This window comes from Sinocyclocheilus anshuiensis, unplaced genomic scaffold (assembly GCF_001515605.1).
Source record: "Sinocyclocheilus anshuiensis isolate Anshui unplaced genomic scaffold, SAMN03320099.WGS_v1.1 scaffold1865, whole genome shotgun sequence".
Taxonomy (NCBI): domain Eukaryota; kingdom Metazoa; phylum Chordata; class Actinopteri; order Cypriniformes; family Cyprinidae; genus Sinocyclocheilus; species Sinocyclocheilus anshuiensis.
The window spans coordinates 55,828-70,133 of NW_015541046.1; the positions used below are offsets into that span (position 1 = coordinate 55,828).

The 14,306-nt window shown below is 36.7% G+C and overlaps 1 protein-coding gene across 2 annotated transcripts in view; it reads left to right on the forward strand.

Moving 5' to 3' along the window:
* Positions 1 to 14,306, forward strand: part of LOC107690590 (ankyrin repeat domain-containing protein 50-like) — a 27,753-nt gene that overhangs the window by 785 nt on the left and 12,662 nt on the right. For both annotated transcript variants that reach the window (XM_016488960.1, XM_016488959.1), the window contains exons 2-3: positions 2,849 to 3,589; positions 10,212 to 10,429. In XM_016488960.1, coding sequence (XP_016344446.1) covers positions 3,129 to 3,589; positions 10,212 to 10,429 — 679 coding nt within the window. In that variant the 5' untranslated portion in view covers positions 2,849 to 3,128. The remainder of the gene's footprint in view (positions 1 to 2,848; positions 3,590 to 10,211; positions 10,430 to 14,306) is intronic.

Consider the following 14,306-nt stretch of genomic DNA (forward strand, 5'->3'; position numbering starts at 1 on the left):
GTGTGTGTGTGTGTGTGTGTGTGTGTGTGTGTGTGTGTGTGTGTGTGTGTGTGTGTGTGTGTGTGTGTTCAGAGTCTTTGTCACCCGTTACAGTAGGTACGTTGTTTTCGTTGGCTCTGGTGGGTGCTTGAACGGGTTTGTTTTGATGGGCGTTTAAAGATCCGTTTGAAAAGCGCTCAGATTCATTCCGGCTCTCACAGTGGACCAAAGCTTCCGTTAAAAACAATAGTGTCTACAGTGATTCCTACCGCTGTAAAACTCTGGTAACTTATTAGCATTAGCAGCTACTGTCCTCAGAAAGAGAGTAAAGATAAGTCTTATAGAGATCCCATATTAATTTCCCGTGATTTTTCAGTAGTAGCTGTGGTGATCAGGCTTTGTTGGTTTTATTATTTGTCGACAGCCATGACTTGACATTTTTCCATTTGGAAACTCTGGCTGTGTGACAAAACCTAGTCAGCATTTTTGGGCTATAGTGAATCACCAATACTTTTGGTGCATCATTAATGTTTTGGGGCATCAAAAGATCCGTTGTCAATCATCAATATTTTTGGGGCATCGTAGGATCCATTGTGTTTTTGGGTCATCAAATTATCAATGTCAGCCACCAATATTTTGGGGTATCGTTTGTGAATCAACAGCATTTTTGGGGCATTATAAGATCTATTGTCAACCACACTAGTATTTTTGGGTCATCAAAGTATCATTGTCAATAGGAGGGAGGGGGGGCGCATTTGTGAATCAACAGCATTATAATATCTGTTGTCAGTCACCAGTATTTTTGGGGCATCATTTATGAATCAACAACATTTTTGGGGCATTATAAGATCTGTTGTCAATCAGCAATATTTTTTGGCCATTTATGAATCATCAACATTTTTGGGGCGTCGTACAATCTATTGTCAAACACCAATATTATTGGGGTGTAAAAGTTAAATTGTCAATGAACATTATTTTTTTTTTGGGACATAAAGTTCAATCACCAATATTTTTGGGGCATCATTAACGTTTTGGGGCATCAAAAGATCCGTTGTCAATCATCAATATTTTTGGGGCATCGTAAGATCCATTGTCTTTTTGGGTCATCAAATTATCACTGTCAGCCACCAATATTTTGGGGTATCGTTTGTGAATCAACAACATTTTTGGGGCATTATAAGATCTGTTGTCAGTCACCAATGTTTTTGCAGTGTAAAAGTAGTTGTCAATCAGCAATATTTTTTGGCCATTTATGAATCATCAACATTTTTGGGGCGTCGTACAATCTATTGTCAATCACCAATATTATTGGGGTGTAAAAGTTAAATTGTCAATGACCATTATTTTTTTTTGGTGACATAAAGTTCGATCGCCAATATTTTTGGGGCATCAAAGTATCAATCATTGTCAATCCACAACATTTCAGGACATCAAATGTAGCTTTTATTCCAAGTCTTTGCTAAGATAACCTAAAATGCTGCTGACTCGCGAGCTGCTTGATTCTCCCGCACTTATTGGAGTGTTTGTGTTGTTCTCCTCGCACTTGGCTCAGTATTTGCATATGTTTTCGGTGGTTCATTGCTCTTTTGAATGTTGGCCAAAGTGCTTGCTGCATGTGTATTTCATGCCAAATGAAGAAACCTATGATGCTCTAGAATTACAATGTAGGTGGTCGGCACACACTGAGTGGTTTTACATGGGTATAACGTCAGCATGACCCTGTGTTTACAATCTATTTGGCTGATAATTTAGGAGGGATTGATACAATGTCAGAGATCAAGCAAGTTATTATGAAGAACATGTTTTTAATTGATCATTTACATTTATGCATTTGGCCGATGCTTTATTTAAACCGACTTGCATTGCGCTCAGTGTAAGTTGATCAGTTCATGCATTCTCTTGGGAATCTAACCCATGACCATGGCATTGCTATAGTGCCATGCTACAAGAATATTCACTGATTCAAAAGAAATCAAATGTAGCTGTATTCATTGCTACATTTGAAATCAAGAGGGATTGATGGCATTTCAGAGCTTGCACGAGTTATTAAATTGATTAAAGATTATGAAAACAAACATGCTTTTTATTAATTGTTCATTTACATTTATGCATTTGGCCGATGCTTTATCCAAAGTGATGTACATTGCATTCGGTCTATGCATTTGATAACTTTGAACCCATTCCTTCCCAGTTCATTGAACCCATGACCATTATGTTGCTAGTGCCATATTTGAGCAACAGTTTGAGTCCTTGCTGATTGTTCATAAAATGCTATCTATCGAATGTATAATCAAATAAAAGTTCTGCACAACAGAGGTTTTGGGGCATCATCAAATCAACATTTTTTTAAGACCTTAATAAACTTTCAGAGGTGGATCAAGTTATTAAATGTTGATGAATATTTATGAAGGCAAACATGTTTTTCATTCATTTTTTTAATAAGCATTTATGCAATTGGCCAGTGCTTTATCTAAAGCATCAGACTTTTAATAAATTATTAAAATGTAAATGTACTTTGCACTTGATGTAATTTTGACCAGGGGCCAGTTGCATAAACTTACCCACCATGTTAAGACTGTGTCTTAAGAACTAGTTTGACCAACTAGCAGTTGCCAAGTGGTAATCAGTCATAACTGAATTAAAAAAGTTATGGCAAGTCTTGAAGAAAAAAATTAGATGGCTAACTTTTTAAGACTAGTCTAAACAGTTTATGCAACCGGCCCCAGTTCAAGCATTCCTTGGGAATGAAACCTATGACCATTGCATTGCTAGTGCCATGTTTGAGATGATCGTTCACTGTAATGTGTGTTACAAGTAAACGGTGTGAATTACATGGTGGCTTTAATGGTGACTGTGCTGTTTGTTTCAGGGTGTTTCATCAGTCCGCTAAAGCCGCATTATGACAACACTGTGGTCTCAGAGACATGGATGGATTTGATGGAGACCTCGCTGTGTAGGTTGTGAGGATTCAACCCCATCGCCTTCAGCGTCCAGTTCTGCAGTCCACTGGTCCTCTGTGTTCGTCGAAGGGAGGAACGGTCACTCAGACTCATCGTGATGATGAACGGGTGTCTACACGGAAGCCCTCTCAGGGTTTAAGCATGCCCAGTAACGTCTGAGCGCCGCTTTTGACCCGCAGGACACAGATCATGGCCCAGACGAGTCTGCTGCAGGGCAAACACTTCTACTGCCGCGAGTGGGTCTTCCACAAGATCCAGCACTGCCTTCAGGAGAAAACCAGCAACCTCAGCGCTCCGGGAACTGCAGAGCCGCTCAACCCCGTCAGCAGGGCGGGGAAGGGCGGCTCGTGGGGCGTCCTGCTGGTCGGCGGTCCCGGAAGCGGGAAGACGGCTCTGTGTACAGAGTTACTGTGGCCCAGTTCGATTCACGGCGTCCACCGAGGCCTGCACCAGCACTGTCTGGGCTTCCACTTCTGCCGGGTCGAGGACTCGGACACGCTGTGCGTGAGCGGCTTCGTCCGCGGCCTGGTGTCTCAGATACGCCAGTCGGGACTCGTGCCAGAATACGAGGAGAAAGTGAGCGAGCCGGTGGTCCAGAGCGCACTACAGCCGGGAGAGTGCGAGAGAAACCCAGCTGAGACGTTCAAGAGGTGAGCAGCATTCGTTTGGCATTGAGAGGAGTAGATCTGTGATTTACAGCTTCAGATGAGGTGGTGTAGTGGTTAAAGCTCAGCGCTTTAAGGCTTAATTAATGAACTACTGTACCTTCATCGTGTCTCTGATCAAGACACTGAACCTCTGGTTACTACAAAAGTAGAGCGCTATGATAAAAATGACAAAAAAAACCTCCAAAATAGTTCAGATTTCATAGGCCCCTAAAAATAAGATTTTTGTTAAATGTTTAATAAATTGATGATACATTTTAGGTTTCATGATTTCAAGTAGTTAAAAATACTTTTTGACATGTATTTTGTACAAAAATATTATTTAACTATTAAAATAATTCAGAAAAATTAAATCATCTATTGAATTCATAATCAAATTAATCTGTGTATTTTTCCTAAATATAATGTATTTTTTCTGGCTGTTGACAGTATTTACCGAGAGATAAAAAGAGAAATGAAAAATCCCCTCTGGAAAAACTTTCAACTCTAATGTGACAACAAAATCAAATAAGAACTTTGAGCTTGGCTTTATCCCAAAGTTCAGATTTCTGTTCTGGAAATGAGTGCATATTTAATTAGATATTGCCTTATTTGCATAAATAAAGATAACATTTCAGAAAACTTGAGTGAAAACTATGATTAATCATCTGGTGAAAGTATGGTGGTATTTATTAGTGAAAATATTTACCCTGTTGTGCTATTTTGACACACACACACACACATATATATATATATTTATTTATTTATTTATAAATAGTAATATATTTCTGTCATAATGTCTTAAATCAAGCATTTAATTTTGGCAGTTGTAGTGAAGACTTGCCTTTGTGTGTGTATTTTTCAAATGAAAAGGTGAAATACTAGAGTGCTCAACAGCTCTGGAGATCAAAGAGAGAGCAGACACTGAAACACCACGAGCATCACACGTGCTTTAGTGTGTGCAGTAGATGAAACTCTTTCACTCTGCGTCGCAGAAATCTGTGCGTGTGTGTGTGTGTGTGTGTGTGTGTGTGTGTGTGCGCATGTGAGAGGGAGAACTTTTCTCTTGACGTGTGTGTTGATGTGACCTCGAGTGAAGGTCTCCCCTGCAGCTCACATATGAACTCTGTGAACTCTGCAGTTCTGCTGAATTTGAGGGAAGATCTGTAGATGATTGTAAGAGCTGTATGTTTGTGTTAAAAGATCTATCTGAATTCTGAGTCAACATCTGGTTTATTCAGTATCAGTTCTCTCTCTAATGTTCAACATTTGATCAATAATACAGTAAAAACTGTGAAATATTATTACAATTTAAAATAGCTGTTTTCTATGTGAATACATGTTAAGGTGTAATTTATTCCTGTGATCAAAGCTGTAAACATTTCTGATTATAATCAATGTTGAAAACAGTTGTGCTGCACAATATTTTGATGGAAATCGTGATGCATTTTATTTTTCAGGATTCACAGATGAATAGAAAGTTCAAAAGAACAGCATTTATTTGCAATATAACTCTTTTGTAACATTATAAATGTCTTTACTTTTGATCAATTTGATGCGTACTTACTAAAAAAAAGTATTAATTTCCTTAAAAAAAGTCAGTAATAGAGATCTGTAAAGAATATTATAGTGAAGGACAATGGGTCTTTGTCATAACAATGTTGAAAGTTAACAGGATAACTTCAGGTTTGTATTGTTGGGTTTTGTTTGTCGGCCGGTTCCAGCCATGATCTTCCAGACCTCAGATGAGCATGTGGTGGTGTTGTGGAAAGAAATGCACAGTGTGATGTAAACTGAAACCCATTGATGGGGTCTGTGTTTTTACTGCGGTCAGCAGGCAGGTTACGTGCTTTCACCGCTGATCAGTCATTCCAGGACATCTTCAAACATCTTAACATGTCAAGAACTGATTTCGGATACATAAATTATAATTTATGCAAAGGAAAACCTGTGTTTATTATGCAAGTGTTTTGTCAGTGTGGACTGAACACTGATCTAAAGCAGAATCTGCTCACTTGCTCCAGGACAGACGGGGTTTATTGGGGGCTGGTCGTGTGGTGTAGGAACTAATGAAGGATGAACAGGGTGGAGCTCAGTCCGTCTCTGTCGTTCTCCGAGAGATGATTCAGCAGTTTGTAGTCGATGGTTCGGACCACTCTAGACTCTGTCTCTGAGCTGGGAATCTGTGAACATCTCAGCCTGCGTCTCCAAAGAACAATGATGTAATTGATTATGATACATGAACATTGTGATGCTGGTTTGAATATCAGGGTAATTTAATCAGTGTCTTTTTATGCAGGCATTGGTTTATGATGCGGCGCAGATGAGAGTCTGGTTCTTTTCTCTTGAGTTTCCTGGGTCTACTAAATTGACTTTTAGTCAATGTTATTTCCTAGCACTTTTCACAATGCAAATTGTTACAGCTTTACAGAAGGTCATGATGTTAATGTTTTATAATATCTTCATGCCTTAGTAGTTGCGTTTAGCAGATTAGAGCTGGACAGTAATGCATTTTGCGACAATATTGTTGAGATTTGCAATATATATTTTGCTTTGCATGAGTGTACTGTATGTATCTGTGTTTTTTTTAGTATCATTGATACACTAGTATAGTTTTTGTGAATATTTTGAATTATTTATATATATATATATATATATATATATATATATATACTGTGTGTGTATATATATATATATTGATTTATTTATTTATTTTATTTATTTATACATTTTTTTGGGGGGGGTGAGGCAGTCTTGAGTTCTTGAGAGAATGTGTAATTTAATTAGCATAAATTAAAGTAAATATCTCTGCATGTGATAAATCTGTTCTCAGATACCAATGATAACAAGAACTTCAGAGTTTGTTTTGCTTAGTTTAGTTTTTTTGTGCAACACGTGATCTAAGCTCAAATCTAATTGGACGGCCAGTTTGATTGCGGAGCGACAGGCAAAAAACTGACACACAGGACGAAAAAAAATCGTGTGTGTATATATATATATATATATGTTTATTTAATTTAATTTTAGTTATGCTAGTACTTCAATTTAAATGAAAATGAGAAATGTTGCCTTGACGACAAGCTAAAATAAATGAGTAGTTTGGTGATATTAAGGAGTATAAAACATGTAAGGTTTTGTTCAGTTCATAACGATGTGGTGTAGTAACAAGCCTAATTACTATTCAGCGATGTGTGTCACTGCTGCAGTTAAATGAATCATGTCTCTGTTGTTCTGATTGACTGCTACCTGACTCTCTGCTGTGTTTCTCTGCTCCAGTGCATGCTGGGAGATTTCAGGCCATACGCCCACACACGTGCACAAACACACTCGGTGTCTGAGCGTCGCTCTGTTAATGTGTGTGTGACGTGGGCCGAAAGAGACTCTGTGAACTGCCACATTCAGACTCGTCTGTGTGTTCGGTCAGATACACAGTATTTCAGTAATGGAGCAGTGATATGTTGAGTGATCTGACTGCTTCATCTCTGCTGCTTGTGTAGAGACAGATGAGATCAGACACACATTAGTCATGATCTTACTGTACAAATATCAGATTTAAAAACAAACAAAACCTCATGTTAGTCTTCTGTAGTGATCAGATGGCAGTGACTCCAGCAGATATATCCGATATAATGACAGAAACCAACAGGAAGTGAGTGGACAACAGCCAGCTGATGAGAGTCATGAAGATGGAGTTCATTTTCACAAATAGGGCTGAGCGGTATGGCAAAAAAATAAAATCTCGAATAATTTTTTTTTTTATATGATTTTTAACTAGTCAACTTGAAAATGTAACTACAATATGATTCAAGTAACTTTTTCTTTATTAACACTAAAGAAAATCCTATTCCAAATCCACCACACATGAAGTTGTCAACATGATGTAAATGTTAAACAAATCACTGAAATATTTTTGCAGAGAAGATGCATGAACTACAATTGATTGTACAAAAGTGTATTATACATATTATATGTTCAGAGATAATACAAGGAAAATACTTCAAAAAATTCTCAAACATCAAGGCAATTCAAAATAACTGAAGGTATAACACCCAGTAGACTATTATAAACTATAAATGTTCTGTAAAAACAATGAACAGCAGCTTTCAGTCTGTCACCATGATGCAAACATGAAATATCAGACATTCAGTAGTAGTTCTTTACAGGTTTTTTTTATTCCATTGCGCTACTTTTCCATTGTTTTCTACATAAACATGGATGCGTTTGACTGTTGGCACTCAAGTTAAAAGAAGATCAACTCCCATCTTCTTGCATTTTTTCATATTCCAATCCACTGCCCGCATCGCATCTTTGTCAGCATAAAAGTGCATTCTGTGTGAATGGTGCCTAGCGATATATTCTACTTCTGGTCCATCACAAAGCGCGTCAAACGTGAGCGGTTAATCACGTGCGGTTAATCACAGTTGGATCATTCTTTTCTCTTTACTGTCATCACCGGCATATTGTCAAAATGTCTAATTCTAACGTTTGGTAATATTGCTATTCAAAATCGTGATTCTTTGATTTATAAAAAAAATTGTGGCAAAACATGAACACATGAACTTCATCTCCAGAGCTGCTCTGAATCAATTCATCAGCATTTCACCAAAAGCTATCATCAGATACACACTGCAACTCAGAGATCTTCACTACAGCCCGAGACTGACAAAATAAAAGTTTGGTTTAACGTGAAGAAATTGTGACAGAAATATTACTATTGCACAGTAGAATGTACTTTGCAAAGTAATACAAACAACAATAATAATTTGATTAGTTAATTATTAAAAATTTAATAATACAGTTTTAAACATTTTTCTTCTGATTTTAAACCATAAAGGTCTGTTGTACAGATCTTTGTTTGCCAAAATATGAAAGGAATTGTTAAATTTGATGACATTTTAATAGGGAAATCTGTTTGTTATTTGTTTGCCACCATTTTTTTTATAATAAATTTGTATTAAATCATAAAACGGTATCCATTTTCGGAAAAAAATATTATACAGCACTATTTATAGGGCTATATTATAACTGAAATATTTTTGCAGAGAAGATGCATGAACTACAATTGATTGTACAAAAGTGTATTATACATATTATATGTTCAGAGATAATACAAGGAAAATACTTCAAAAAATTCTCAAACATCAAGGCAATTCAAAATAACTGAAGGTATAACACCCAGTAGACTATTATAAACTATAAATGTTCTGTAAAAACAATGAACAGCAGCTTTCAGTCTGTCACCATGATGCAAACATGAAATATCAGACATTCAGTAGTAGTTCTTTACAGGTTTTTTTTATTCCATTGCGCTACTTTTCCATTGTTTTCTACATAAACATGGATGCGTTTGACTGTTGGCACTCAAGTTAAAAGAAGATCAACTCCCATCTTCTTGCATTTTTTCATATTCCAATCCACTGCCCGCATCGCATCTTTGTCAGCATAAAAGTGCATTCTGTGTGAATGGTGCCTAGCGATATATTCTACTTCTGGTCCATCACAAAGCGCGTCAAACGTGAGCGGTTAATCACGTGCGGTTAATCACAGTTGGATCATTCTTTTCTCTTTACTGTCATCACCGGCATATTGTCAAAATGTCTAATTCTAACGTTTGGTAATATTGCTATTCAAAATCGTGATTCTTTGATTTATAAAAAAAATTGTGGCAAAACATGAACACATGAACTTCATCTCCAGAGCTGCTCTGAATCAATTCATCAGCATTTCACCAAAAGCTATCATCAGATACACACTGCAACTCAGAGATCTTCACTACAGCCCGAGACTGACAAAATAAAAGTTTGGTTTAACGTGAAGAAATTGTGACAGAAATATTACTATTGCACAGTAGAATGTACTTTGCAAAGTAATACAAACAACAATAATAATTTGATTAGTTAATTATTAAAAATTTAATAATACAGTTTTAAACATTTTTCTTCTGATTTTAAACCATAAAGGTCTGTTGTACAGATCTTTGTTTGCCAAAATATGAAAGGAATTGTTAAATTTGATGACATTTTAATAGGGAAATCTGTTTGTTATTTGTTTGCCACCATTTTTTTTATAATAAATTTGTATTAAATCATAAAACGGTATCCATTTTCGGAAAAAAATATTATACAGCACTATTTATAGGGCTATATTATAGTTAAAATTGAAAATAAATAATTCAGTTGTTTTATAAATTAAATTAATTCATATACTTTTTGATTATTAAAGCATTCATCACTCACAATTTGTATTATGCATTAAATTGAAAGATTCTATATAATTGTTAATATTGCTATTGCTATTATTTTGAATATGTTGATTTTTGTATGTTGATTTATTTTATTTTTTTCATTATTGTAACAATTTCTTGAAATTGTTGTAATGATAATTCTTTTAAAATTGACATACTATTAATTTTGCCATGAGTATCGCTATTGCAGCTGATATGGCAGACAATCAATCAATAAAACGGAATCGAGAAAAGTTCAAATGGAAAATACTAAATTTGGGGGAAAATAAAACCGATTTTTAAAATCGCTTTCAAATAACTTGCTGAATCTGACCAAGTTCAATTCCTTTGCCAATGTTTTGTTTTAAAAGATGCTATATCCATCTGTGTGTGTTTGTCTCTCAGGTGTGTGTTGCTGCCGCTGCTGGGCTGTAAGGCTCCGTCTCAGGCTCTGTTTGTGCTGCTGGACTCAGTGGACGAGGGCTGTTTGACCGGAGACAGAGATCAGAGGTCAGCAAACATCGCCGAGCTGCTGGCTGCCCATCACGAGCTCTTCCCGCCCTGGCTGCTGCTCATCTGCTCGGCGCGCCGGCAGAACAAACACATCACCAAACTCTTCACAGGTGACGCGCTCTACCTCAGCCTGATTATTCCCTACATTTACATCACTCATCAGATCAAATCAGCAACTCTACTGAATTACAGACCTTGAGATTTAGAGTTTTGTGTGTGCGGTGCATCAGAGAGTCTGTTATTGTGTTACTTTGCATAAAAATGAATTGTTACATAATTGGTTTCTTTTTTAGGACTAATGTTCATTTGAAAACATAATGTCTCCCAGTGCTAGAAAGTGAAGGCGTTGTTGTGTGTGTTTGTGTGTCTGAGTCCGTGGAGCTCAGACTGGATGAGTTTCTCGGGCCCGCAGCAGGAAATCAGCACCAGATGTGTGAATATTTCTAATGAGCAGAGAGACAGTGAGCGTGTGTTATGCGAGGACAGATAAACGCTGCTGTTTGATTTGGCTGTATGGATTTAGTCTGAAAGAAAACACATCATTGACACAGTTTGTTAAATCTTTTGTGTGATTTTCCTACTTTGACGTTTCTTCAAACCCTTTGCTTTTTTTTTAATTAATTTTTGTAGCACTCTATTCTTTCTTTTTATTTGAAATTAATCTCAAACATTGTAAACGTTTTTAGTTTTTAAAAATGTTTTCACTTGGATTTCAAGTCGAATCTGGCATGGCACTACAAAAGCAAAACACTTTCTCAAGAGTTCTTGCACCAAAACAGTCTTGATTTAGTTTACGTTGGCACTTACTATAAGCATCTTTTGGCTTGTTGTTTGGGCTTTGCTCATAAAGCGTTCCAGAATATGAAGTTATTAAAGTGGGAAGGTGCGGGTTGTGGTATTTTGGTCTTATTTGCAATATGAAGCATTTAGATTTTTTTCAGTTTATTATGAGCTTGTTCTGGTTTGCTGGGTTTTTTTCCTAACAATATCTGCCAGCAGGAATGAGTCAGCATTTATTCCTTTTTCCCTGTGATTTTCTTGCACCACTGAAATGTCATTTAAAGGAATAGTTGACCCAAATATGAAAATGTGTTGAAAATGTGCTCATCCTCTGGTCAGTCAACATTGGGATGAGTTTGTTTCTTCCTCAGATTTGGAGAAATGTAGCAGTGCATCAGTGTCTCAGCAATGGATGCTCTGCAGTGAATGGATGCCGTCAGAATGAGAGTCCAAACAGCTGATAAAAACATCACAATAATCCACAAGTAATCCACAGCACTCCAGTCCATTAGTTAACATCTGGAGAAGACAAAAGCTGAAACAAAAACGTTTAAAACGGCTCTAAACAAATATGTGGCTGGATTTTGATGTGAGAGACAACAGGAGATGGACTTTTTCATTGGAGGAAGAGTTATTATGGATTATGGACTCGTATTTGAGTTAAAAACGTCTTAATGCTGGATTTGTTTCAGCTTTTGTCTTCTCCAGATGTTAACTGATGGACTGGAGTGCTGTGGATTACTTGTGGATTATTGTGATGTTTTTATCAGCTGTTTGGACTCTCATTCTGACGGCACCCATTCACTGCAGAGGAGCCATTGCTGAGCAAGTTTGTGTGTGGCCATTGAGACATTTGAATCCATGCTATTGACGTGCAAATGTGTTTTTGGATGAGATATTTTTGACTGTACAGTTTAATTTTAGTAAATGCTCTTTTCTTCACTGTGGATTTGACTTTCAAAAACACTGAAAATATGAGCTTCTCTCTCTCTAATTCATCTGCCATGTGTTCATTATTTTTGCAAACCACAAGCTGATATTAGTGTTGTGATGTTCAGTTGTGCAGTCATTTGGCAATTGTTTGTGTTGTATTTCTGATGACATCACACCTGGATTGAGAAGAAATTATGTGAGCTTTTTTAGTTTTGTGTGCGTGTATGTGTGTATATGTGTATATGTATATGTGTGTGTGTCTGTGTGTGTGTCTGTGTGTGTCTGTGTGTGTGCGTGTGTGTGCGTGTGTGTGTGCGTGTGTGTGTGTGTATAAGAGAGTGTCTGTGTGTGTGTCTGTGTCTGTCTGTGTGTGCGTGTGTGTGCCTGTCTGTCTGTCTGTGTGTGTGTGTGTGTGTGTGAGAGAATGTGTGTGTGTGTGTGTGTGTGTGTAAGAGAGTGTGTGTGTGTGTGTGTGTGGTGGCTCACAGTAAACATCCATGACCAGTAAACACTGACCTTAGACCAGAAGATCAACTGAAATCCCAAAGTGGTTTGTGTCCAGCATTAAAATCAGATGCATTTAACCGCAGATTATAAACACCTGCTCTAAAGTCAACATGACATCGATATTCATTCTGTTTACATTCTGAATAACACTCTCCTGCTCTTATTGTACTCATTACTCCATTGTCTGCTAATGAAAGGCTGCTGGTGGCAAATGTTAACATAAGCTAGTAACATCACGGCGAATACAGCAATGATCCAGTCAGATCCTGATAGATAAAATCATGACTCGTCCAGTATGATTTCACTCAGAAATTAATGCTTTTATTCATCAAGGCTGCATTAAATTGAGCAAAAGTGCCACTAAAAACATTTATAATGTTATGGAAGATTTCTATTGCAAATAAATGCTGTTCTTTTGAACTTTCTATTCATCTGTGAATCCTGAAAAATAAAATGCATCACAGTTTCCACAAAAATATTGTGCAGCACAACTGTTTTCAACGTTGATAATAATCAGAAATGTTTCTTGAGCAGCATATTAGAATGATTTCTGAAGATCATGTGACACTGAAGACTGGCTTAATGATGCTGAAAATACAGCTGCGCATCACAGAAATAAATTACAGTTTACCAGATATTCACATCGAGAACAGCTACTTTAACTTCATACAGAGATTTTTACAGTGATGTAGCAACATTTGAGTGTTTCTGAAAACATACAGTTGTGCTGAGCTTCTATAAGGAATAAATGTAAGAGTCAGTTTATGATCTTCATCACAGTATTCAGAGTCTGATTGAGACAGCCGTGTTCTGTGAGTGGGGTCAGATGTCAGATTCACCCGCACACGCTTATTCATTGACACGTTTGACCGTTAGCGGTGTTTGGGTGTGAGGGGCCGATCTCTGTGACCTCTGTGCCATTCCCATGGCGACGGGGGCTCAGGGGTCAAAGGCTAATCTGTGGGAAACAGTGCAGAACTGTCATGTGTCGCTCTGCTGCCGGTGTAAATGAGTTTGAAGTGTGGTTTGCACAATAACATCTAATTTAAGCTTAAAACCAATAAAATTAGTTATTCTTAATACAAATGTCAATACCTGATCAGAAGCTAATATGCACACAGGGTGTTAATCACTTCAGACGCTGTCACTTTTTCAGACGCTGCGGCATTTTTCAGCATTTCACACACAAATCACAGTGACAGTGAAGCGCAAACACACATACAGTAGTGTACAGCGGAGTCACATTGGAAAACTGTTATTTAAAGTCTTATTTACACCTGAAAGTAAACAACTTTTAGGATTTTTAAATGTTTTTTTTTCTTTCTTAAATCTGAAAAATTTAGGAGTATTTTGCACAATTTCTGTGCTAATCAAATAAGCACGTTTGTGATTGATATTGTAATGCAGTGAAAATATGGATCTTCGTCGCGACTGTTAAATTTTTTATTTGTAAATTAACTTATTTTTTAAAATACATTTTTATTAACTTGAAAAAGCTTAGAACATTTATGCAATTGTGTATAATTACAAATTGTTTTTGAAATAAGAACATTATTAACAAGAACATTTATTAAAAACAGAAAATACAGTAAAACTACATAAAAATACAGTAAAAAGTTTGAAATATTATTACAATTTAAAATAACTGTTTTCTATATGAATCTATGTTAAACTGTAATTTATTTCTGTGATGCGCAGCTGTATTTTCAGCATCATTACTCCAGTCTTCAGTGTCACATGATCTTCAGAAATCATTCTAATATGCTG